Below are 26,051 nucleotides of genomic sequence, written 5' to 3' on the forward strand. Positions count from 1 at the left end.
CCCTACTTAGTCATAGTATATTATTCTTTTCAGGTATTGCTAGAATGATAATGGTGTGTAATTGTTCTCTTCTTGTACTGTATCTGATATTGGCATTAGGGAGAGAATGACATAACCGTGTACAAAGGATACTTGCGTCTTGTTAGGTGGAAGCATAAAGTTGTTAAGAGTTGTATGGAAGTCAAATATGGTAGCAAGGGGTGATGAGCCAAAGGGATGAACCGTGCTGGTTGCTCACGGTACCGCAGCCCCAAGCCCACTCCACTCCATTTTTGTTCTGTGATACTGTTGCTGGACCACCGAAAACTACATTTCTCAGACTTCCTTGCAACTGGCTTCCTGTTGAGGTAGGCCTGCTAACAGGGGCCAGCTGAAGGAGACTGGAACGTGAAAGAAGAGAAGGGGCTTTCTTCTGCCCTCAAGTCCAGCGGGAGCAGACTTTTAGCTCTAGCACCGGCTATTTTTGCATCTATCTTCTTAGGAGTTTCAGCACCAAATGGAATCCAACCCTTCCCCCCAGCACACATCAAAAATCTGACCACTGGTCCTCTGAGGCACCTCCCTCCAAATCTCCAGCTGGTTTCCAAGCTGACCCCAGTGATCCCTCCTGGTCCGGGTATTTGGGCCATGTGTAGACACCTCCCACGTTGAGTCATCTCCACCGTGTGACCAGTGGAATATGGTGGACATGACCACGTATAACTTCTGAGAGTAGGTCCTAAAAGGCAGTGGAGCTGCTGCTTTGCTCTCTTGGGATGCTCACCCCAGAGGATGCTGTGAGGACACTCCAGGAGCTCTGTAGAGAGGCCTGGAGAGGGACTAAGGCCTCTGCTCAACAGCCAGCATCCACCTGCGGCCACGTGCTTGAGCCACATGCAAAGGAATTGGATCCTTGGAAGTGGACCCTCTGGCCCTAGTCAAGCCCTCAAAGGGCTGCAGCCCCAGGCAACATCTGACCACAAACTCAGGAGAAACCCCAGACCAAAACCACCCACCCAAGCTGCTCCCAAATTCTTGACAGAGAAGCTGTGAGCCATGAGTGATCAGTTACTTCAGGCCACCAAATTTAAGGAGTGAATTGTTACCCACCACCAGACAACTAAACTAACCTCCTCTTTCCTTAAATGCCCCAGCCAAGGGGTGGCAGTTGCTTCCAGCAGTTCATCAAAAGGGTTATCTCAGTATCCACTTTTTGCCCTTCCACTGTGTCTGGACACCTGTGTAAACAATTTCCTGGGTTAAACACCCTGTGTCTAAAATAACTAGCGTGGTTTCTGTTTTCCTGATTACGTTTTAGAAAAAAGAAGGCATGAAAGCCATCCATTCCCTAATACCTCTCGCTTTCCCCCTACTCCTCCCCACTCCCAAGCCTGGCTCTGAAAAAGTCTTCACTGGTCCCAGCTGGGCCACCACCTCCATCCCCACCCACCCCTCCATTCCTGGCCTCTCACCAGGCTTCTTCTAAGTCACAAAGCTCCTCTCTCCTATTTCCTCAGGGCCCCCAGACACACATCACCATGCGGGATCTGGGGGGGGGGGGAGTACGGAATTTATTCTGTTATTCTGCGTCTGGGTTTTGTTCCTTAGATATCGGGATTCCTGGAGGGAGGTGACTGTGTCCCACCTCCCTGAGTCATAGTCCCATGGGCCTGTTTAGATGGTTTTCCAGGTTCAAAGTGCACTGAGAAGGCTTCACAGTTTTAATACTTCCTAGATGCTCAACTGAGGCAAAGTGACAAAATGGCCCCCCCACCCCCGCCCGCCAAAAAAATAAAACCCCAAGCCCCCGGCAGCTGCTGCTGCAGCCGTATGAAAAAATAATACAAACTCTTCTTAAAAAATAGATTACACAGAAAGAACCCAGAGGACAGAGGGGCCTGGGGACGGGCAGGGGCTGCTCCAGCCACTGGCAGGGAGCCTCGGGGAGAGGCCCAGGAGGGGGCACTGAGATGAACTTCAGGGGGCTGGGATGCTGGTGGACACTTGCCTCATCCGCTCTGCCCAGCCTCCCTCTGCTGTTCCTCCCAGCAGCCCTGGTCCAGGGACCACGGTTCCCCTCTCCCTCAAGGGACCCTCCCGTCACCCTGAGGTGTGGTACCTGCTTCTCACTAAAGTGGCTTCAATAAAGAAATGAAAAGACCCAAAGCAAGGGAGGGCTGCTGCCTGGCTAGCAGGGGCTTCCACCCCACAGGAGCAGACCTCTCTCTGCTTTAGGAGTTTGGATAATTATCAATACCTGCTGCTACCTAGACACCCCCAGGGGGGTGATGGACCCCAGATTCCCTGTTTGGCTCCTGGGAACACGTGACAGGCCATGGTCTGAGGCTGTCCTTCAGCCCAGCCTCGGAGGAGCTGCAGACGGGTGGAGTGTGCGGGGCAGCCAGGGTGGCGGGGCACGGGATGGGGCACAACTCACACGGGTCCTCCAGCTCATGCAAGAAGCGTGAGGGGGTGGCCCCGCCAAGACAGAGGTAAGGCAGGGTGAGGTGGTGCTGTGTGTGCAGCCAGGCCAGCTCTGGGGCCGAGGGCAGAGACAGGGCAGGGGCCACGGCCCACAGGGTAGGAGAAGGCAAGTCAGGGCCTGGCACTGAGGATGGGTCTGGGTGTCCACCACCCCACTAAGGGAGCCACATCCAGCCACCTGCTGCAAAGAATCTGGTGCAGGGTGGATTCTCTAGAGGCGGGGACAGGGGTGGCTGGGTGGGCTGGGCTCAGTCAGGGACCTCGGGGTGGGCAGGCAGTCCGCTCTCGCCGCGTCGGTAGGTCTCCCAGAAGCCCCTGTCCAGCTGCTCCAGCTGTGGGCCCAGCGGCAGGTGGCCGGCCAAGTGCATGCGGAGGGTCTCCAGCCACTGCTCCAGCTTCACAAAGGAGGGCCTGGGGAGACAAGTAAGGGGACGATGGGTTCTGGCTCTGCCAGGGAATGCCCTACCCTAAGCCTCCACCCCAACTCACTTACCTCTTCTCGGGGTCCAGATCACAGCAGCGCACAGTAATGGGGAAGAAGCTTGGGGGGCAATTTGGGGGGCAGTACCGGTCCAGGAAGCCTCGTACATTGAGGCCAAAATCCATGGTGCGTGGCAGGTAGTCAGGGTCAGCGTTCACCCGCCCGATGATCTGTCCAGCAGGAGGCCCAGCAGTTACCCGAGGGCCCCTGGGGCTGGGTGCCACATGATGGGGCTTAAGGGCAGGTCACACTGGGCCTGGCATCAGCCTGACCACCACACCCCCAGGGATGCAGGTTGCTGTGGGCAGCCCTGTTCCCAGAGCCTCCCTTGCTTGGGGCCCCTGCAAACTTCCAGCCGGCAGCCTGGGAGCATGGTGAACAGGGCGGAGCCAGCTGCCACCCGCCCCCAGACCTACCTCACAAAGGACGATTCCAAAGGAAAACACATCCACTTTCTCATCATAGCTGCGGCCTGGATGAAGAGACCACGGTTAGCAGGTGTGGCAGGGCCAGGGATGCCAACTGGCAAGGGTGCTCGGCTAGGGACCTGCCCATTGTGGGGATGCTCCGGCCAGGAGGCCAGGACCATGAGGCAGATGCTAGCAACCCTAGCAGGCCTTAGGCTCTGACCCGACCCGAGCCCACCTGGTCGGAGCAAACCTGCTGGGGGTGAGCATAAGTGCCCTGGGTAAGGGGTTCCAGGCTCAGCTTGGTCACTGATCAGCTGTGTAACTCTGGGCAAGTCATGGACTTTGTGGTGGTCCCGAAAGATAACCATGTCAGACCTCTGGAACCTGTGAATGTAACTTTATGGGGAAAAGGGTCTTCAAAGATAGGAATAAGTTAAATATCCTGACAAGAGGCAATCCTGAGTTTTTCTGGGCAGGCCCCAAATGCCATCACAACTGTCTTTGTAAGAGAGACTAAAAAGGAAAAGACACTCAGGAGAAGCAGCTGTGTGAAGATGCAGGCAGAGACTGGACCGATGAGGCCATAAGCCCAGGAATGCCAGGATGAGAACCCCAGATGTCAGTGAGAAGAGGCCATGATGCTGGCTGTGCCGGAGGAAGGGGCCAGGAGCCAAGGAATGAGGCAGCCTCTAGAAGGTGGAAAAGGCAAGGAAACAGATTCTCCCTCCTCGAGCTTCCAGAAGGAATGCAACCCTGCTGACATCGGACTTTAGCCTGAGACTGGACTCCTGCCCTCTAGAACCACATAATTTGTGGTTTTTAAGCCCAGAGTGTGATCATCTGTTGCAGCAGCAAAAGGACTCAAGTGCCAGGACTCCAAGGGGAAGCTGAGGGGCAGAGGAGGCCGCTGCCCGGGACCCCGTCTGGGGGATGTGACAGCGGGGCCGCCGACTCACCGTTGATCATCTCGGGCGCCATCCAGTAGGGGTTGCCCACCACCGTGTACCGCTTTTTGCGGTCTGGCTTCTTGAGGCTCCGCAGGTCCTCGGGCTGCGTCTTCTCGTCCACCATGAGCCGCGCCAGCCCGAAGTCGGCCACCACCACGTTCTTGTTCTGGGGCGAAGGTGAAGCGGGGCCGCACTAAGACACGCTCCTGGCACCACCTGCCCGGCCCGCCCCTGGCCCGGACCCCGCACCAAACCACAGACGCCCAGAGAACATGTCTGACACCGGGGCTCCGAGGACCCCCTCTGCTCCATCGGGCACTGGTGCTGCCTCGTTGTGGAAGGAAAGCAGTGGTTCTAACTGGAGACCAGGCCCCATGACTGTTCTCTCTTAATCCTCCAAGGTTCTGGTAAGGTACGCGTTATTCTAGCCCCGCTTTACAGGTGAGGTGGCTCAGGCCCAGACAGGTTAAGATAGCTGCCCAAGGCCACCCAACTGGTCAGCTCTACTGTTTTCAGTTTGTGGGAGCCCCTCCCGGAGCCGGTCCAGAACCCCGCAGCATGGAGATGCTGACAGCCGTGTGTACCCTGAAAGCTGGAAAAATCAGGGAGGGGGCCAAGTCAGGCGGCTGGGGAGGTCCTCCGCAGGGTACAGGGCTGGGCCTCCTAGACGTGGTGTCTGGGGCCCTGGAACTCTGGACACTACCTGCAGCCCCAGGACTGACCACTGTCAAGCGGACACCAAGGGGTGGGCACAGGGAGGACAAGGCTGCAGGGCCCCAGCCAGGTGGGGGTCAGGACCAGGCTCGCTCTGAAAGGAAGGAACCTGTGCCACTTTTGGGAGCAACACAAACATGGATAGCTCCCTAGAGAAAACGCTACAAAGATGGCACCCAGGGGAGCGGCTGAACATGCGTCCCAGGCCCACCTCCATGGGGCCCCAGGTGACACAGTCCCTGCTCAGGGCTCCACTTCCTCAGCTGTAATACCCACTGGTAGTGTTAGTGGTGGTGTCTTGACCTAGGATCCTCAGGCCCCCTCAGGGTGGTTACTGAAAGTCAGGGTCCACCAGGATTGTTTAAATGCTGAGACCCCTACTCCATAATAAGCGACTCAGTGCATACTGAATGGCCTCCTCCAAGACTGGATCTCAGCCTGCATGGAGTGTGATGAATAGTGTCCCCCTGAAAACTCATGTCCACCTGAAAAGTCAATGTGACCGTATTTGGAAACAGAGTCTTTGCAGATATGATTAGTTAAAATGAGGTTATACTGGATTTGATAAACCTGAAATCCAATGACTGGTGTCCTTATCAGAAGAGAACACAGACACACACAGGAAGAATGCCACGAGAAAACAGGCGAGGATCAGAGTGGGGCGGCTACAAGCCAAGGAACACCAAGTAGTGCCAGCAGCTGCCAGAGATCAGGAGACAGGCCGGGGACAAATTCTCCCTCAGAGCCTCTAGAAGGAACCAACCCTGGCAGCAGCTTGATTTTGAACTTTCAGCCTCCTGGAGTCCGAGAATACACTTCTATTGTTTAAGCCATGCCATGTGTGGCAGTCTGTGGCAGCTCCAGGAGGCGAGGACCCACCTCTCCAGTTGGGCACCATCAGTCGCTCCCTTCTCTGCCTTCTGGGGACAGCTTGTGGTCCCTCAGTCCCTGCCCCATAGACCCCGGGCTCCCTGCACTACTGCCCCCGACTTCAGTATATCCCCACAAAGCCTCTTTCAGGAAGTCTGCCCTGACCGCCCCACCCACATGTGCAGGCCGTCCTCCAGGCCCACAGCCGCTGGTACAGCCTGGTGTAGGCTGTGGCCGCCCCGCTGTGGGCCGTTCTCTGTGACTGCCAAATTCACAGCAGACACCCTGCACCTGCAAGTCTAGGAGTGCAGTGGGCGGGGCTCCTGCTGGCCCCTCCCTGCCCAGGATGCTCACCTCACGAACCAGGCAGTTGTGGGAGTTGAGGTCACGGTGGATGATGTTCATGGAGTGGAGGTAGGCCTGGGGGTGGGGGGCACAGAGGTCAGGGCGCAGCCACACTGAGGGACCGCAGCCCCACCCTGGTCCCCCTGAAGTTCCCAGCTTCCCCCCTCCCACGGGATCCCCTTCTGTCCTCTCTCAAAGCTCACTTGTGTATTCCATTTCTAAATTCCTTGTGGAATTTAGGTGAGCAGTAGCAAACATTTTTACAGGTGGGGTCAGATCACCCAGCCCACACCCACCGAAGCCAGAGCCTACTCACCATCCCCGAGGCAATGTCCTTGGCAAAGCTCACCCTCTGACTCCACGGGTACTGGCTGTCCTGGGGGCGGGGAGAAAGGCCAGGATGGGCCGACTGGGCCACAGCAGTGGGACATTAGGTGTGAGACGACAGGAGGGGTCAAGTGTCCTACAGGGTCTGATGACTACCCCCCCAACTTTCTTCTGCACCCACAACTGTTTCTTCCAAGGGGTGTGAGTGAATAACTGGAAACAATTTTCTAACAGAACTGGTTCCAAACAGTAAGGGGGAGGGGATGCTCTTCTATAGTCCTGATCCGCCTCCTGAGAACAAAAGCTCTATGTAGCTTCCACAAAATCCCATTCTTTCAAGTTTTAAAAAATCTGAACCTACTTTCATGGACAGGCAGAGAGGGATGGGCCTGGCGAGGTTGCCTGCAGAGAACCAGCCTTGAGTCACTCCGCAGAGCAGAGCTTTGGGCTCAAGTCATTTGAGGAAACACCTCATTCTCTCCCTGCATCCCCTGGAGACCTCAAGTGGGAACTTGAGTACGTCAGAATGCATTCAAGATTCAGGGTATAGCCAGCAAGCCTGCGCTGGTGTAGCCCAGGGTTTCCAAACTGTTCTGGACTGCAGAATCCCTTGGGAAGTTACACCTGTTAGGGGCCGGCAGGGACCACACTTTGGTGATTACCAGCAGGTAATCCAGCCAGGTGGAGTGAGGACTTGGCGGCGCGGGATGCAAACACGGTCTCCTGGTCTGAGGGTGATGCTGGGGTGGGGAGAGCACTGCATCCCTGAGGCACCATCGGCGGCCCAGGAGGGCTGGAAACTCCCCTCTAAACGCTTTATTTCTAAAGGAGGAATTGTAATTTCATCCAAGCCCTTAAAGCAAATTCTGAATTTGACAGAATATGGCAAACAGCAAAAAATGACTTGGTTTTGCCAGAAGCAAAATAAAGGCCACTCTGCAGAGAGGTAACGGAAAGTGCCTCTCAGGTGTCCAGACCTGTGGCAGCTGCACGGGGACCTGCAGGACGGCTACCCCGGAACAGCCTGTGCATCCCCTCGGCCAAGCTGCCACCCTCTTCTCTGGGCCCCAGCTTCCCCGAGCTCTACATGGAGTCAGCTGATCCTCTATTTTGATTCAGAATCAGGGTTTGGAGGGTCTCTGAGATGCCAGCAGCTGCTCCCCAGTGAAGAACCCGAGAAGACTGGGACCCACTGGGGCGCCGCCAGGAGCGGCGGGGCGGGGCACTGCTCGCAGCTCACCATGCTCTTGATGATGCCCCGCAGCGTGCCGCCCTTGATGTACTCGGTGATGAAGTTGAGCCTCTTGTCCTTGTAGAGCACCCCGATGAACTTGAGCACGTTGGGGTGCTCCAGGCATCGCATGACCTTCACCTGGCAGGGAGCAAAAAGGCTGGGCCCGTGTCTCCTTCTCCCTCTGCTGTCCCATCAGAGGCCACTGCAGACAGTCCCAGAGATGGGGGAGCCTCCACGCCCCCGGGGGCTCCTGCCACACCACGGGCTGCTGTGCTCTTTGCTGGGGCTGCTCCCACCCCCAGGGACATCCTTGCTCCTCTCGCCCTCCTGGCAGATACTTTCTCTTCTTCAACGTGTGGCTGGAGTGTCACATCCTCCTGGAGCCCTTTGCCACCCACCCTCTCAGTGGGCGGGGGTGGTGGTGGTGCGGGAGTCATGGTAAGTCCTAAGAATCTGGTGCAGAGGGTGCAGCAGGCCCCTCACCCACCTCTTTGAGGAACGTCCGCTGGGTCTCCTCGTCAAAGCGGATCAGCTCCTTCATCACCATCACCTCGCCTGTCTCCCGGTGCGTCACCTGCATGGGGACACCGAAGCAAGGAGACTCAGCACCGACAGGGGCTCTGCTCTAGGCTGGCCCTGCAGAAGTCTCCCCCAATCCCAGGCAGATGGACAGATGGCTTCAAGCCTCCGTAGACTTTTCATGGGGTGCTCCCAGACCCCAAGGGGATAGGATTTAAATCCTTTACAGGCTCAGGGAGGTTTCCTTCCAAGGCCCACGGTCACCCAGGTGGCAGGGAAGCGGAGTGGCTGGCGCTAGGGTCCAGGACCACCTTTCCCAGAGGCCAGCTCTCTTTTCTCTGCTGGGCTGTCTCCTGGAGGTCGAATGGCAGCTCTACAAGAGATTCTGACCAGGGACAGAAGCTGGAGGGTGGGGCCTGTCTGGACAAGCGGGCAGTCTGGCTGGTACCTTTTATATAATCCTGAACCTTTCAGCCTGGTCACAGCCAGGTGACAGTAGAGCCAGAAAAGGGCTCATGTCTTGCTCGGGGAGAGTGTGAAGGGGGTGAGCAGCCCAAGTCCCCGAGCGGGTGGACATCAGCCTCGGCAGGAGGCCCCAGGGGAGGGGCCTTCAGGGTCAGTGTGGGCTGCCCTCCCATCCCCTGCCCCAAGGAGCCACTTTCCAACAACCTCCACCACAGGGTCTATCTGCAGTAGGTCCCCTCGCCGACTACTACTAGCTCAAGGAGGCCCAGGTGGAGGAGAGCTCTGGCCAGGGAGTGTGGCAGCCAGATACCCTTCCACTGTGGCTTCCTGGAGGCACTGGTGGTAGGAGGGATGGGTCACACCCAGACTGCCCCCGGCTCCCCCTCAGCCCCGTCCCTGCCTGGGTGTGCCCCGTACCTTGATGGCCTGGCCAAAGCAGCCCTTGCCCAGCACTTCCCCGTGGATGAGGTCTGAAGGCCGGAAGATGCGGTGCGGCCGGCAGACCACACGGAGGGATTCGGAGCGACCCAGGTCCTTATGCTGGGAGGCCGGGGAGCCCAGCGAGCCGGCGCCTGGAGACCTGTCGATGCTGTAGCTCCTCCTGGGGAGACACACCCAGCACCCAATGCCACCGCGGGCAGTCGGGCACCTGGTCAGGGCCTCCTCAGGGGAAGCTAGGCCTTGACCCTGCCCCCTTCCCCCATCCGCCATGACCCATCGGTGACAGTCTACATACACCCATCCATACAATCAGAAAGGGTGGCACGGAGCAGCTGTCCTGGGCAGTCATAAGCCTCTCACCCCCTCCTGACACCAGCACCCACTGGCCTGTCCCACTTGGGCTTCCTGTTTGAGGCCTGGCATCCTGCAGGTGCCCTAGGTAGGAATGTTTGTCCTTGGCCTTCTCTGCCTGGTGACCCTGGATCAGATGCTTTGTCTCCCAGTATTTGAGTCCCAAGCCTTGGGGTGCGGTGGCAGACCACCTGCCTGCCCAGGACGCTCACAACTGCCACACAGGTGGCCGTGCAAGGGGGCCTGAACTCCAGACAAACGCAGGGGAGGAGGAAGCACGTGCCTCTGTCCCCCACTTGACCAGGAGTCCTGAATAGGCCTCAGAGTAAGGGGAGTGAGGACCAGGCTGCTTCTGGACTTCCTCCTCGTGCCCCCCGCCTCCCCTCAAGAGGGCACAGGGCCCTTGGCACCACCCGCCTGGACCACCACAGCAGCCCTCTAGCTGTCTCTGGTCCTGGGCACCCTGCAGCACAGGGGACCAGAGTGGTCTCTGTGAAAAACATCACTGTGCTGCAACACCCTTCAGTAGGGCCCCAGGATGGGCAAAGCCCAAACACCCCCACCTCAGAGCCTGCCCCCCTCAACACACCTGATGCCCCACCCTCCTGAGCTACTCAGCTGCTCCTTGAAGCCAGGGTGCTGGTCCACCCTGGAGGCACCACCATCCCCAGCTCAGGGCGCGGCTTCCCATTTACTCTTTCTCATTCTCCCTCCTCTTTCACAGCCCCCTGCACCCCTTGCTGGTATGTTTTTCCTTTTGCAGGGTTGACTCCATCAGACTGTGAGCTACCAGAGGGTGGGGACCAGGTCCCACCCCCGCCGAGGCCCCGCGGCTGTGAAAGTACATCAAGGTGCAGGGCTGACTTACAGAACAGGCTTCTGCCGGCCGGAGCTACCTGCCTCCCCACTGGGAGTGTGAGCCGGCGAGCCCAGGGGGCTGAGCTCAGGCCCCAGCCCATGGCCCAGCGTGTCGTGGGGGTCATGCTCAAGAGTCAGCTGGAGCAGGCGGCTGGTTTCCTGGATCAGCAGATCAATCTGGGGAGAGCAGGTGTGTAGACAAGTGAGTCCCAGGTGGTAGGGGCAGGCACGAAGGCACTACCTCCAATCCTGCTCACCAGACCCAGGACCCGTACCTCGTCCAAGGGCACGTTCCGGATGGGCGTGCCATTGATTTCCAAGATCCGATCTCCGACGTGGATGGAATTCTTCACGTCTGGGCTCATGCAGCCCGGGTCCACTCTGTGGACATAAAGCAGTGGTCAGTCTCCTGCCTGCCTGTCCCCTGCTAGGAAACCAAGGCCAAGGGGATCAAGTCAGGGGTGTGAGTGCAAATCATTCTATCTATAGCAACTGGTAAGTGGCAACTGTCCAGAACACTGAATTCTGGTCTGGTGGGAAGAGTTCTGTATTAATTACTATGCCTGCCATGGGCGTGAAAATGGAGAAAAGTGGTACGCCCTCAAGTATTTGCCGCCCTATGCTGGGTGCTTAGGGGCTCCTGTTCAACAGAACGTCGTCTCTGCCATGGAGGACAGACTTCTCTTCCAACTGCCTGGTACACTTGGGGCAGATGAGTGTCACGAGTCCTCAGAGGGTCTGACCCACTGGTTTCCTACCTGACTCCCACACTTGCCCTGCAGGACGAGGCTAGAGCTCCACTCCTCCGGGGTTGGCAGGAAGGGGCGAGCAGCCTGCCCAGAGCCACAGCTGCAGGGTGGAGACAGGGGCGATGCCCTCGATAAGTCAGCCATATAAGCTAGCTCACAGAATGGCCAATGTGCCAAACTTATCTGCTTCTTAAAAGACTCTTAGGTATTAATTACCTGATTTTCATTTTGTCTTCGTAGAAGTTTTTAAAGGAATATTTACTTTGTCTCTGCCCTGAGACAGGGACTGGCTGGGAGAGGGAGGAGTGTTGGACAGATTGGAGACTGAGAGCTTTAAAAAAACTGATTCCTAGCAATTTTTTGTTACCATCAGTATACTGTCACATGGGGAGAAGCGATTCCTTACATAGGAAAGTCAGGTAACGAATGCAGCAGAAAACACAGAGTTAGAAAATCACCATTTTGTAGTCATCATAGTAGTGACTTCTACAGGTAAGAATTATCCGTGGACGCTAGAACCATTTAGTGAAAGGCTGTTGGGACAGGATATTTACAGACTCAAACCTCACATATGACTTACTGATACATTGCAAAGGGAAAAAAATTCCTTATAGCAGAGAGAGCGGACTGCACTTTAACCGAACAACCAAAGGTGACATCCCCAGTAAAGGGCGCACTTTACGGACTCCCTGAGTCTACAGCAAGATGCGTGGAGGATACAGCATCAGTTATCTGGTCAAAATGCATGACCTAAATCTAAGGAAGAGGAACCCTCCGTCAAACCCAAGTGGAGGCGCATCCTACTTAACAACTGACCTGTACCCTTCACAGGTGTCAAGGATTAAAAGAGCCTAAAGAGATAAGACAGTGTGATCCTGGACTGGATCCTGAATCAAGGGAGAAATGGCCATAAAGGACAGTATTGAGACAACTGGCAAAATCTCAATATGGAGTGGATACCTGATAAAAGTATCCATGTTCAATTTCCTACATGTCGTAATTCCACGATAAGATACAATGGACAATTATGTAAGACAATGTCCTTGTTTTTAGGAGAATGTCTAGAGAATGTGGAGGGGAGGAAGGGCCAATGGTGCCTACAACTTACTCTCAAATGATTTAGTAAATAAGGGCAGTCGTACATAGAGGTGTATGTATATGCACGTAAATAAGTGTACACATGCCCCCCCACACACACACAGAGGGAGAGACACACACGTAACTCTAATGCGGCAAAAAGTTAAAATTAGTGAACCTGGGTAAAGGGTGTACAGGTATTCAATATACTTATTATTTTAGCAACTTTTCTGTAAATTTGAAAATTTCAATCTGAAAAGTTAAAAAACTGTGAATATATCTTTGTAGACAGAAATTTCTTGTGAATATAGCCTTGGCGATATATTCCTTAGGTTCCAGGGGGGCTAGGGCGCAGATAAATTAAACTTTCCTTAAAACGCTGCTATAAACAGAATGAAAAGTGGTTAGCTAAGACTCTTCAAAGAAAGAAAGAAATCTGGCCAGCAGCCTTTAGGCAAGCTGGGCTGCTTTCAAGAAGCGTGTGGCCCTTTGCAGAAATTGTTGGGAAAGCAGATGTTGGCTGGAAAGAATGCTCGCCTAGTGAGGGAGGCAGGGAGGAGGTGCCATTAGCCCTCTGTTCCTAAAATTCTGCTTGGTTGTCAGGGGCCAGCTGGTCTGGGAGTTTCCCCATCTCTCTCACCAGCCCGTCTGCTCACTTGTATACATAAGGCAGCTGCTGGCCTGGCTGATGCTCAAGACGGGGGCGGAGATGCAGAGTCAAGCCCAGCCTCCTCCTCTTGCTCCTCCTCCTCCCCCAGTACCATCTTCACTTGTCCGCAGGGTCTAGGCATTGTGCCTGATACCCGGCAGGTACGTGAGAAACATTCACTGAATCCAAAGGAAACGGACACTTGGCTCCCATACCCAGACGTGGGGGACATTTAAACTATTTCTCAAGAGTCCATAAAGGCCCTGGAGAAATCTTAGAAGGCTCCAAGGTGTCCAACTTCCTTGTTGTTCAAAGACCCCAAAGTCCAGAGAGGACAAGGGAGCCACTCAATGTCACACAGTATGTTAGCAATTGGGCCGGCCCCTTAACTTTTATTTTTTTCTGCATCTCAGACCCTTTCTACATCCTTTAAAATGTCCTTTAGAAATGATCTGCTAGTATCAGATCTCATCTGTCTCAACATGTCTTTATTTCACCTTCATTCTTGAAGAATTTTTTTTTAAATCAAGTATAAAATTCTAGGTTCATGGTTACTTTTTTCTCAGTGCATTGAATATACCATTTCACTAATTTCTGGCTTCCACTGTTTCTGTTGAGAAATCAGCTGTCAACCAGTTCTTTTTTGAAGGTAATTTTTTTCCCCCTATGGCAACTTTTAAGGTCTTTTCTTTTGCCTTTAGTATAGCAGTTTCACTAGGTGGGGTGATCCAAGGGTGGGTCTCGTTTTTTCTTTTTGGGATTTACTGGGCTTGAGTCTGTGGACAGGCATCTTTTATCAACTGCGGCAAGTTCTCGGCTATTGTATCTTCAAATACTGCGTCTCTCCCATTCTCTCTCTTTTTCTGGGATTCCAGGCAAATGATCAGATCTGCTCACTGTCCCCTACACGTCTTAACCTCTCCTCCCCTATTCTCATCTTTCCATGTTTCTGCTTCTCTCTCCAGCTGTTTAGATCCTACTCAATTACTGACCCCTTGCATTAAGGTTTTCATTTTAATAAGAATTTCATTTTTAGGGGTTCTATTTGGTTCTTTCCCAAATTCATTTGCTCTTTACTCATTTTTTTAAAAGCATCTCTTATTTATTAAAATATATGGAGCAGTTACTTTACAGTGTTTCTGATAACTCCAGTATCTGCAGGTTTTGTAGGTCTGCTTCTGCTTCCTGCTGTTGCTGCTGCCTGTGGCTCACAGCACCTTGCTCCCTTACATGCGCTATGAGTTTTGACGGAATGGCTCATCTTCCTTGGGACACTTATCTTGGGAAATTCTATGAAGCCTGGAGGTGGGTTCCTCTAGAAAGGATATGCATCTGACTCTGCCAGGGGGATATCACCAGTAGCGAAGTGCCTTAAACTTTAACAATTTTGCCTGGAGGTTTTCTGAACCACCCTTCACGTGAATTTGGTTGGCAAACTTGAGTTTATGAATTCTCTCCCTCTTCCCTTTCATTCAAGTTCAAGTCAGTTTATTTTTCAGTTCTGGGAGTTGGGTTGGTGGGGGCGGCGCTGATGGAAGGTGTGGTTTATTTCTTGTTCTTCCTCATCCTGAGAGCCCTGTGGGGTCCCAGCTTTATTGGGGGGGGGATCTCTTATTAGACTCACTTCCTTAAGCAAGGTAGGGCTTTGAAAATCTCAGCCAGAAGATCTGAGAACAGAAGTTTAATTCCCCTAATTTAGATTTGCCCTCAAGGCATGACTGCTTTCTGTGCTCTGCTGACATCCCTGGGCTCCCTCCTTTATTTATTCCTGACCTGGTTACTTCTCTTTCTTATTAGGTTATGTAGGGATTAAAGAAAACATTTAAAATATTTGATCCAGCATTTGTAATGGTTTTGGAGGAATGACTGGGCCAGGCCTCTGGTATACCAGGTTGTTGGCGCTGCGGTCCATCTGGGCCTATGTGCTCACCCATTCTCAGGGACCCCCACCCCGGAGTTGGCCAGCCACCGCGAGCATGTGCCCACAGCCATACCCGCTGCAGCCTTGGCAGGCCAGCCACTCACCCTTGGACGCGGACGGTGTGGGAGTGCTCAGCACTGCAGCCTGGTGGGCCATGAGGGGGGTCGATGGAGACTGAGAGGCCACGCTTGCCATGAGCTGAGGCTGGGATGGATACTAGGGTGACCGTGTGGGGCAGGTGGGAGCCGGGGGAGTCGGGCAGGATCTGCTCGATGACGGGGGTCACCACGGTCTGGTAGTAGCAGTGCCCGCTGTAAGAGCCCCAGGGGGTGGGAACCCAAAGAGTGGGAAGAAAAGCGTGTCAGGACAGTCACCAGCATCACCATGACCCCAATCCCTTGGCCCCAGGCTCTTATCTCCTCCCACTGTTCCCTTACTGCTCCCCGTGCGGGGAGGAGGGTCTCAGCTGTCTGACAGGACTGGGAGCAGGAACTGGGCATGCCCAGCCCAGCCCCAGCCCCAGCCCCCGCCCCTCTTTGGGGCTCAGTCATGCTGGGTTGTCTACTCTGTCTGGTGGCCAGGACAAGGCCTGGGGTTACATCCAGTTCCGGTGGAAGTCATTAAAAGTCCATCTGGGATCCTCAAAAGCCATGCAGCCCTCAAATCCAGCTGTATCGGTGTTGCTATAATAAAGAATTTGTCTGGTCTTTGTTCCTGGCTTCTGGGTAAGAGGCTCTAAATCCTTGGAACAGGTGTGTCTTCATTTGTCATGAGCCCTTCAGCACATACCTGAGTCAGTGTTAATGAGCTGACTGAGGCAGGGAGGGGGCTGGTCACCAGAAAGACTGACCGTGTGACGAGAGGGCTGTGGCTGTGACCCAGCCTGACCTCGAGCAGACTGAGTTCAAACCCGAGCCCAGTGATTCAATCAAGTACACTTACATAATGAAACCCCAATAAAAACTGGTGATGCCAGGGAGGATGGGTCACACATCCTGATTCCAAGGGGGGAATGCATGGAAGCTCTGCATTCAAGACCCTCCTAGACCCTGTCCTTTGTCTCTTCATCTGGCTGGTCCTGATTTGTAGCCTTCAGGAAAAAACTGTAATTGTGAGTGCAGGGCTTTCCTGAGTTCTGAGTCACTTAGCAAAGTGTCAAACCTGAGGGGGTTGTGGGAATCCCTGAGTCTGCAGCCAGTTGGTCAGAAGTGTGAGCAGCCCGGGGACGCTGAACTTGTGGCTGGTGTCTGAAGACAGGGTGGTCTTGTTGGGGACAGGTCCTGAGCTCGCAGGGTTAGAACTAACTCTGATGGTTGGTACCAGAAGTGCATGGCTGTGACATGTCGGGAAGAAAGCTGGTATCTGAAGCTTTCTCCGTCTGACGCCTGTGTCTATTTCCCAAAAGTTTCTATGCTGTCACGTCTATGAATGACCGTCCTCACATGAAAAGGGAAAGGGACCTGGCGCAGGAAACCTGTAACACAGGAGGGCACACCAGGCTCAGGGAGGGGCCAGGCACTCACCAGTACAGCTTGGAGTGCTCCACCAGAGTGTAGGTGTCCCCGTCACCGATGAAAGTCCCGCACGTGAGGCAGATGAAGCATTCAGGATGGTATTTCAGCTCCCCCGCCACCTGGAAAGAGTGTGTGTGTGTGTGTGTGTGTGTGTGTGTGTGTGCGTGCGTGCGTGCGTGCGTGTGTGCGTGTGGTGGTGGGGACAGCCCAGCTCAGTGGCCCCTTCAGCCCCCACAGCTCCTCCCCCTGGCCTCCTCTCAGAAGGCAGCCCCAGACAAACTTCGGGGGCCTGGCCTGCTGCTGGGCTCCCAGACAGAGGTGGCTCCACCGGGTAGGGGGCTGAGGGTTACAGACAGACAAAGGGGCCCAGGAGCCACTGGGGAATCAGAGAATCAGTGAGAAGAACAAGAGATGAGGGGGGAGATGTGCAGCAGGGAAACCTGTGAGGACACACACACACACACACACACACACCCTCCAAGTGAGGTGTGAGTCGGGGAGGGGCACTTACCATGACAAGCCCCTTGGTGATGTGCTCCGAGCACCCATGGCAAGACTCGCCATAGCGGGCCCAGTAGTCCTTCTTGCAGAAGAGCTGTCCATCCTTCTCGTAGTACTGGTGCGAAAGCGAGGCACTGCATTCGCAACACCTGGGGGAAGGGGACGCTGGAACTCAGTATGGCCTGCCCCTCCCCAACACCTGGGCCTGGCTGGTCTACAGGTACCTTTGTAAGCATTAGAAAAAGGTGTGCCCTCTGGACAGAAGCAGCCTGTGTTGGGGCACAGGGCTTGGCAAGAGGAAGGGGGGATGGATTCAGCGTCCCCCCTTTCCCTGCCCCGCCCTCGACCATGGTCCCTGGGCCAGAAGCCACAGTGCTGTGTGCTCCGCCTGTACAAGCCAGCGTGGGCAAATGCAAAAACATGGGACCCCACACTGACCATTCCCAGGAGTAAGCCCCTCTGGGTTCTGCAGATCCTGACTCAGGGTCCCAGTGTGCGTAGATATGTCTGGGCCGGAGTACCCATGGTGCAGAGAACGGCTAGGGAATCCGTCCAGCTCTGCTGCTGTTTGGGGCACTCTGGGTGATGTGCCAAGGTCACATGGGGACAGGAGAGGATGGCAGGAAAGACTGGGACTGGGTCAGAGAGCCCCACGCCCCAGGCAGCCGGGGTACCCTCGGCTCTACTGCAGCTTGCACGTGGTGGCACTCATTGACTGAACTCATTGACTGCTCCTGAGCTAGGGAACTGGGGAGGTGGAGGAGGGAGAGCACAGCAGCGAGAGTGCTGGTGGGACACTGTCCCTTTAAGAGGATCCAGCCAGTTCCCCATTGTCTGGGATCCTGCGGGGAGGGGCTGTGGACCACAGCTGGGGGTGGGGGCCGGTGCGGGGAACACAAAACGCCTGGGTTTTGAGGCCAGGAAGGGGGGTCTGGTGAACTCTCTTGGAGAGGGTGGGGGCAGTGCGGGGAGAGCCTCTGGAGACCACGCTGGGATGAGAGGAGGCGGCGGAAGCAGCAGCTGGACGGGAGCCATGACGTCATCTGCTGCCCCCGCAGCCCTTCCTGCCCCCACACTCGCGGCGACTGAGTGAGTGGGCATCTTATTGCGGGGTGGGCGACTAGGCAATGAAGGCACTGAGCCAGCAAGGAGGACGCCCAGAGATGGGGAGGTCCCAGCGCAGCCCTCAGGGGGCTCTAACCCCGAGGCAAGGTGCACAGCAGGAGAGCAGGCTCCGCAAAGAGATGGGAAGCAGGCAGCGCACGATGACCTTGGGGCGCTACCCCAGGCCCAGTGCGGATCAGTGACTCACTTCGCCCTTGCACCGACCAGACGCAGATGGAGTCACAGGAGCGTCACCACGGGAGTCTCCCCCTCACTCCCAGGCTGCAGGAAGCAGCCCCCCTCCTGGGTGGGCGGGTTGATTGAGGCTCAGGAGCAGCTGCCTCCCTCCAGGGGAGAGAATGCTCTTCTCCTGCCTGCCAACTCCTACTCCTTCACTCACACACAAACATTCATCACTGCAGCAGCTCTGGAGGACCCCACACTGATTGACTCAAGCTCTGAGTGCAGTCAGCTCTCTGAAAACCACTTCCTTGAAGCCTGCTCAGACAGGTCCCCCCCCCCCCCCCCCCCCCGTGCAGCCTGCACTGCCAGCCCTTGCCATTAACCTGTGGGCTCCTTGAAGTTCCAGGCCAGGCATCCACAAACGCTGGTCCCCAAAGAGCACATATGTGATTCCTGCCAGACTGGCTTGCTCTGTGCACTCAACCTGGAACAGTTCCTCAGAACCGCCTCAGGGTGCCCTCAGAACAGACAGGGGACTTCCACCTCAGACAGATCTAGCCCAGGCTCATACAGTGGCTTGGTGGCTGGCACTCTGGGCCTCAGTGGACCTTTGCTGATAGAAGATACACAGGAGCCCCTGACCCTGTGCATCTCCTCAGCCCTCAGGCCCACATCCTTCTGGGAATCAGAAAAGGCAAGTGGGGCAGGACAGGCCTGCTCTTAGGGGTGCCCCGGGGTGCCCCACAATGCCCCAGCCCCCGCAATGGATGTCAAAAGAGGAATATCAGGTACAGTGTACCCCTCCCTGAGAACAGGTAAAGACAGAGCCAGGCTAGGCAGGAGAGGAGGGCACTGGGGAGGGCATGAACAGGCCAGCCTAGGAAAGAGTGGCGATCTCTGCAATGACAAGTCCATCTCTCCCAGGGGTGTGCTCTGTCCAGAGCCACATCCCTGGACACCAAGAGTGAAAAAGAGTGGCGGGGGACCAGCCCCAGGGGAGACTGCACCAGAAGGGCCTCAGTGGCCTGCTTCCCCTCAACAGGCAGCAACAGTGACCAAGGAGTTTCGGTTCTCCTGCCCCACAGCCTGGCCCCAGGTGGGTCTGTCCCACCGGGGTCCCCAGCCCCAGCCCTTACACCAGGGGCCCTGCTTGAGGCCTGGGATAGGCGGGAAGGGGGCTTTCCACTTACTTGGCCCCTCTGAGGAAGCGGTATCTTCTCAGGGTCGAGGCCAGCATCCTTTGCAGCCACCTACAGCAGGGGGCTCCGGAGGCCTACAGGGAGTGCAGGGGTGGGCCCGACAGGCTGCTTCCCCATCCTACTCCAGACACTCAGGATTGGAGGCTGCAGAGGGAGGGGCTAGCGTGGCCACACAGCAGGGGAGGAGGATGCAGCCATGTGGGTGCAAGGACTTGGTCTTAGCTCACAACAGGAAGCAGCTGAAGGGCCTACTGCCTGGGCTCAGGTGCAGGCAGGGAGGCTTGGCGGGCACTTGGCCCTCACCTGCATACCCAAGAAAGGCACCCTCCATGCCTTTCGGCCTCTGCTTTGACAAAGGCACTGGGGACTCTGGGGACAGGGAGCAGCTGCTTCTTTGAGTGCTGCCCCCAAGGGAACAGAGGTTGACTTCCATGGATGGTTCATCCACCTCACCTGAAAGTCCCCCAAAGACGGGGCATCCCAGCCCAGCCTCTGACCCCCACTTCCAGCCGTGCATTCACCCCTTCTTGCCCAGGGCCAGACTAACCAGCCTCCATGGAGATGTTACTGGAGCTATGGCAGCCCCAGGGTGGCCCCAGGGCTCCTGTGCTGCAGGCTTCTGGGAAGGGTCTTCCCAGGAGGCAGCAGCTGGGCCAAAGGGAAGCCTGACCACTCAAGGCCTGACCACAATCTTCTGGGAGGCTGGAACAGAGAAAGGGTGACAATGGCACCTAGTGCTAATGGCAGAAGCATTCTGTGGGCCCACAGCAATTCTCTTACTGCCAGGCCTCAGAGCCCAGGGGCTAGTGGTGCCAACCCCACTTCACGGCACTGAGATGCTTCTGGGGAGAACCAAGTCCAGAGCCCGGATGCCTGTTACCCTGGGGCCCCAGACAAGCAGTGATTCCTCTCTGAGCTGCTTTCCTATCGGGGGTGAGGATGCTGTTGGCCTCACCTAGATTCAGGGGCTGTTGGGAGAACTACACACCACTGGGCCAGAAAAGCTGGGTAAGCCATGGAACAATGTGGAATTCGTGGCTCTTACTGCCTGTGGGCCATCCCTCACTGTGGGAGCCTTACCTGTACCCCCTCACATGGAGTCAAAGCAAACATGCCTTCTCTCTACTGCCCAACCTGGGGCCTCACCCCTCTGCTGGTTAACAGGCAGGAATCCCTCCAAAGCTGGGTTCCATGCATCCTGCCCCACTGCTTCCCTTCTGTGGTCACATTTCTGCCCCCACCTTCCATCTCCCAAGGCTCCATTTCCCACCCCATTCTATGCACAGGGGCCTCCAGAGTTCTTCCCTTGATCTCGGCCTCATCTCAAATCCCATTTGCCATCTTAGTGCCAGCCCTGAGTGGACTATTCTCTCCGGCCTTCCCACTTCTGACTGGTCTCAGATCACCTTGGCCAGCTCCAGGCAGGGCACTGCCACCCTGGTTAGCCCACCACACCTCCAATGCAACAAGGACCGGGTACAACTCATCACCAACCCGGCCCCTAGCTCCACCAGGGCCAAAAGACCACTGCCCTCCTCCACACCCAGGATGAAAAACCAGCTGGCTTTAGATTCTGCCCCTGCCACTCACCAGCCCCCAGCTCCACCCCACAGCCCCTCACGTCTTCAACTCTGCAGTGACCTGGAGGGAGGCTAACACAGGTTCGAGTCCCAGCTCTAGTTGTTGCAACTCTCAGCAAGTTACTTGACTTTTCTGAGCCTACATTTCTCACATGGAAATCAAATAATGGTAACTCCTACAGTTATGGTGAAGGTTTACCAAAATGACATTACAAGAGTCATCAATAATGGTGGCTAACATGACTAATCCTTGCCAAATATCATCCCTTCTAGACCTGAAGTTCTCCACTCTTAGTCACTGTCCTAGGTCAGGTCTTATGAGCACAGATCCCTGAACTATTGTGACAGTCCCTTCCCGGCCACATGACCACCATCTGCCCACCGGGATGGCATTTTTCAATAGCACTTCTGCCCACACCCTCCCCTGCTTTCTGAAACCATCTGCTTGCTCCCTACTGCCCTCAGAAGGGTCCTTATCTTCGTATTCAGGGCCCTTCACCAATTGATCCTAACTCTGCCTCCTCATTGCGTCCCTCGACTCATTCTGTTCCAACGAAATGAGCTGTTCCCAGCCCCACCATGGTCTGTATTGCCCCACTTCCTGTCTGTGCATGTGCTTTTCTCTGCCCGTTCAGAGCCTTCTTCCTCCCCAAAGGCCTCCTTCCTCCCCAAAGGCCTCCTTCTGAACACCTGATCAGGAACCCCAGGACGTTGAGCCCACCTCTCCGCCGGGCGGGTGCTGCATGCTCCTCTCACTAACGGGCTGTGTGTCTTTGGTCCAGAGAATTAACCTTTCTGTGTCCCAATTAATGAAGACAACCCATATCTGACTATACAGAAGTCCTTAAAACAATGCCTGGCTCTTCCTAAATTGCAGAAAATATGAGGCATTATTTTTAAGAAAGAACAAAAATCCTTGTCAGAGGCTCTCACTGCCTAAAGTAAACTCCTTCAAGGGCTGGTGGTCAAAGCCGTGACCCCAGCTGGACCTCCCAGCTTTACCTTCCCTCCTTTTTGGTGCTTTCCTGCTGAACTGCTGTTTACCGACTGCACCAGGCCCTGTCACCATTCTACTTTTTGTACCTGCCAGGCCCTCTGTCTGGAATCGCTTCCTACCATACTTTTCCACGTGGGAAATCTCACATCCTTTGGACCCTGGCCCTGGCCCTGCAGAGCTATCTAGGGCTACCCCCTGCCCCTGCTTCTCAGGATGGTCCTACTGGGTTGCTGGGCCACCTCTGGGTCCCCAAGTGCTCGGCCACGGCTCTGATCCTACTCTCCTACACTTGTGTCTGGAGGGAAGGGACTGGTCTTACTGGTTATGCATCTTCACAACCAGCCTGGGGCCGGAGGAGGAGGCCCAGCTTCCCCTGAGGCCTGGCTGGTCTCTCTCCTCTCCCTGCAGCCCAAGCACCCAGAAGGCAGGCGCGCACTGCCCTCCACCTCCTCCCCGGCCGAGGTGCCAGCAGGCCTTGGTAATATAAGCATAATTGCAGGTCTCCCCTCTTCTCTCCTTAGAGGTCCAGAATGACAAAACAGAAAGGCCTCTAGGGATCTTCTAGTTCAAACACTACATTTTACAGATGAGGAAACTGAGGCCAAGGTCTCGCTGGAAGTGATGACCAGAGATGCCACCAGGAGGGATTGCCATGTCTCCAGCAGGCCTTACTCAGGGCACCCCACCCCTGGCCAGCCTGCCCTACCTGAAGCAGTCTGCGTGCCAGTCAGCATTCAGGGCCTGGAGGTACTGGCCATCATAGATCCTCTGGCCGCAGCTCGCACACACGGGCAACTCGCTTCCTGCAGGGGTGGAAAGGGCGTTAGGAACAGTTCTCAGGAGGTACAGTTTGGTGCAGGCCTCGCCTGCCCTGCCCAGCGCCACGGGCACCTCCACAAATCCTCGTGTATGCACGCAGCATCCAGACTGAGCAGTCACTCTGCAGAGCAGAAGGAGAATGTAGCTCTGAGAGTCTTGCTGAGACCAGGGCTAAGTTACAAAACCCCTCTGGGCCTCAATTTCTCTAGCTATAAACTGAGTCGGGGAGCAGATGTCTGCCTTCCAGCAATGGCATTCTTCAACTCAGGGTCTGGCAAAGCAAATAGGGAGAAAGAAAGCAAGCAGCATGATTTAGAAATAAGGCAGCGGGTGACACTCCTGTCACAGCCCCCTTTCCTCCCCTGCCTGCCCAGGAAGAGGGCCCTTCAAAGGGCAGGGACTGGACAGGGCTGGGTTGGTACATCCTGCGCTGAAGCCCCCAGGGAAGGCTTGGCTATGCTCTGACCTAACAAGGGGCGAGGGCTGCAGGGCTGGGCACTCCCAGACACCTGCTCCAGGGAGCCCTGGCACCTCTTCAAGCCAGCCACTAGGCATGCTTAGTCATCCTTGGGGCCTGGCACCCTTGGAGCTGGGTGGGCCCTGGAAGATTCCTCCAGCCTGCCCTTTCCCATTGTACAGATGGGGAGACTGAGACTTGGAGATGGTAAGGCTTGCTGGGTCACACAGCCAGGCTCCAAGGCCACAGTCTGCCCCTCTGTGAAGAGACCTAGGGGCTACCGTAAGATGGGGCTCTCCTCCAAGTGGGCCTTCAAGGACCTGGGGGGAGGGCTGGCAGTAGCCCCAGGGGAGGGAAGGGCTGGAGGGGCTGGCACAGTAGGATCTTTTTTGGACTAGGTAGGGCTACAAGATGGCTCTGCTGCAGAAACCTAGGAAAAGAGACTGCAGGGAGTAAATTCTGGGGGCCTTCGTACCTAACTATCCTGCAAACCCAAGCCTGGGGACCCAGTATTGAGAAGGGGTGGAAGAGGAGGCTAGGGTGAGAGTCATCCTCCCAGCCAAGACGCATGGCAGGCACTGGGTTTGGTGCAGGGAGAGGGGGTGGGGGGCCCCAGCATACTGCCAAAGGTTCCCTGGAGGCGTATCTCTGCTCTGCCCATCCGGTCCCCAGACCCCCAACCACCAGTACCAGGGGCCAATTATGTGGCCCCTAACTGTACAAAAGGGGAAACTGAGGCCAGGCAGGTAGCACCTGGCTCAAGGTCACAGAGCCGGCCAGACGCGGGGCTGCGACTCGGACCCAGGGCTGCGGCTTTCCCAGCGTCTTTTTCCTGCCAGGCCGGTTAGAGACTGGATAAGTGGCCCAAGGGCGAGACACAGGGTGGACACAGCATGCAGATGGAGGCCAGGGCTGGATGGGCAGTGCCTGGGATTCCTCCCGGGTTGTCGTCGGTCGGGGGATGGGAGAAAGCGGAGGTGAAAAGGAGGGGGGCCCTCCGTCCGCAGGAGGGCAGCCCACCGAGGACAAGGAGGGGAAAACGGGATGGGAGTGTGTCAGGGAGGGGCCTGAGGGCTTAGGAAGGACTAACTCATCCCCGAGGAGACAGGGGCGCGGCCTCGCGGCAGACCCGGCCTCCGCGGCGGCCCGGCCCGGCCCCCTCCCGTGCCCCCCACTTCACCATCTCCCCCGATGCGGTGCCCCCGCCCGCCCGGCCCCCACGTCGGCGACCCGCCGGCCCGCTCCCCGCGCACCTTCCTCTCCCATACGTTCTTCCCTCCAGGTGCAACAAAGTAGCGTCAACCTCATGCACTCGGCGGGGGGCGGGGCCCGGCGGGGCTGGGGCTGGGGGCGGCCCGGGCCCCGCGCGCTTGCCCGCAGCCGCCGCCGCCGCGGGCGGCCCGGGAGGCGGGGACGGAGAGCGCGGGCCGGGCCGGGTTGTGTTCGGGGCTCGCGACGCCGCCGCCGTCTCTCGGACACCGGGTCCGGCACCGGCTCCGCGCCGCGGCGGCCTGGGGAGCAAGCGAAGGGGCGGGCCGGGGCGGGGCCTCCGAGCTGCGGCACGGGGGCGGGGCGGGGCGCGGGCGAGCGGCGGAACTGCCCTGCGCGGCCCCGCCCCGTGCCCTCGGCGGCGCCCCGCCCCGCCCCGCCCCGCTCCTCCTTTCATTCATCTTTCCCAGAGCGACAGCTGTCCACTCTGCGCAGCAAGGCGAAGATGCGTATGCCGAAAACTGCGGCATAGGTGGGATTCATGCTCTGATGGGGCAACCTAGGGGACCTCAGTTTCCCCGCGGAGAGCTCCTCTGCCCCAGGCTTGCTGGCTGGAGGCCAAGAACTGCGACTGGACCCGGAGAAGACTTTGTGGACCCTGAGGATCATAGTTATTGCCTCATGGAGAGGCGCTGGCCAAGTCCTCTCCCTCTCTGAGGCCTGCAGTGAGGGCAGGCCCCGGCAGGGAGTGAGCAGGCCCCCACCGGCTAGGCAGGGCGCTAAAGGAGCAGGACCTGGGGGAGACTGTGACAACTGGGGTCAAGGATTTGCTCCTCCCAGTGCTGGAGACCTGGAGCTGGCTCCGCCCTGCTCAGGGTTCTGGACAAGGCACAGCTGAACCGGGTTTTGGCTGAGTAAAGTGGCCAGAGCAACTGGGCGGTCCCCAAAGCACAAATGCTCAGTCCAGCACCGGAAGCGTGGAGCACTGTGCCTACAGGAATCTCAGAATGCTGGACGTGGGGAGGGGGTGACCCTATATCTCCGAGGCCCACCCTCCCCCTTCATCCCACTGCCTGGGAGCCTGCTTAGGGAGAGGTTGAGCCACATACCCAGGCTCCCTCGGTGAACCAGGGGCAGAGCTGCCCATGCTCCAGCTCAAGCCATCAAGGTTGTATAGACACTCTCTAGTCAGGGCTTGGTCCTGTGGCTTGCAAAGTGTGGGTACTCACCCCCGGATGCAAAACAATTACCTGGAGGAGGGAACAAAATATTATAATCTTTCTTTCATTCTATTATTGATCCACTGCTTTGTTCCACAAAGGATGTCTGCAAGGTTTGATTTGCATTTCCCTGATGATTAATGATGTTGAGCATCTTTGTCCATCTGTATGTCTTCTTTGGAAAGTATCTATTCAGATCCTCTGCCCATTTGACTTACTTTTAAATTAGTTATTTATTTTTATTTTTTAAATGGAGGTACTGGGGCTTGAACCCTGGACCTCATGCATGCTGAGCATGCACTCTACCACTGAGCTATATCCACCCCCACTCCCACCCATTTTAAAAATCAGGGTTTTGTTGTTGTTGTTGTTGTTAAGATGTATGAATTCTTTGCATATATTTGATATCAACCCCTTATCAGATATATGATTTGCAAATATCTTCTC

The 26,051-nt window shown here is 56.3% G+C and overlaps 1 protein-coding gene across 4 annotated transcripts; it reads right to left on the reverse strand.

Annotated features, from left to right (window-relative positions):
* Positions 1-1,527: 1,527 nt before the first annotated feature.
* LIMK1 (LIM domain kinase 1) lies at positions 1,528-24,710 on the reverse strand. 4 transcript variants are annotated; one of them, XM_032459527.1, is made up of 17 exons: positions 24,429-24,448; positions 22,606-22,702; positions 19,314-19,396; positions 16,847-16,985; positions 16,345-16,454; positions 14,926-15,132; positions 10,701-10,806; positions 10,436-10,602; positions 9,193-9,376; positions 8,279-8,365; positions 7,798-7,929; positions 6,547-6,606; positions 6,240-6,305; positions 4,311-4,467; positions 3,361-3,416; positions 2,957-3,114; positions 1,528-2,874 (listed from the first exon to the last, which is right to left on the reverse strand). In XM_032459527.1, exons 3-17 carry the CDS (start codon positions 19,358-19,360, stop codon positions 2,712-2,714), a joined length of 1,839 nt encoding a protein of 612 aa, XP_032315418.1. In that variant the 5' UTR covers positions 19,361-19,396; positions 22,606-22,702; positions 24,429-24,448; the 3' UTR covers positions 1,528-2,711. The 4 variants fall into 4 exon arrangements, with proteins under 4 accessions (XP_032315418.1, XP_032315417.1, XP_032315420.1 ...); XM_032459526.1 differs by lacking the exon at positions 19,314-19,396 and having other exon boundaries at positions 24,429-24,709; XM_032459529.1 differs by lacking the exons at positions 22,606-22,702; positions 24,429-24,448 and adding an exon at positions 19,870-19,992.
* Between the last annotated feature and the right edge of the window lie 1,341 nt (positions 24,711-26,051).

This window comes from Camelus ferus, chromosome 18 (assembly GCF_009834535.1).
Source record: "Camelus ferus isolate YT-003-E chromosome 18, BCGSAC_Cfer_1.0, whole genome shotgun sequence".
NCBI classification, from domain to species: Eukaryota; Metazoa; Chordata; class Mammalia; order Artiodactyla; family Camelidae; genus Camelus; species Camelus ferus.

Bases quoted from the DNA above. Each gene is read 5' to 3' on its own strand.
- LIMK1 (XM_032459526.1), bottom strand. From the start codon at position 24,483: ATGAGGTTGACGCTACTTTGTTGCACCTGGAGGGAAGAACGTATGGGA. The intron at 10,603-10,700 runs GTACGGGTCCTG...TGCTCTCCCCAG, and splicing joins GGAACGTGCCCTTGGACGAG to ATTGATCTGCTGATCCAGGA. The intron at 9,377-10,435 runs GTAAGTCAGCCC...GTGTCTCCCCAG, and splicing joins GGCCGGCAGAAGCCTGTTCT to GAGGAGCTACAGCATCGACA.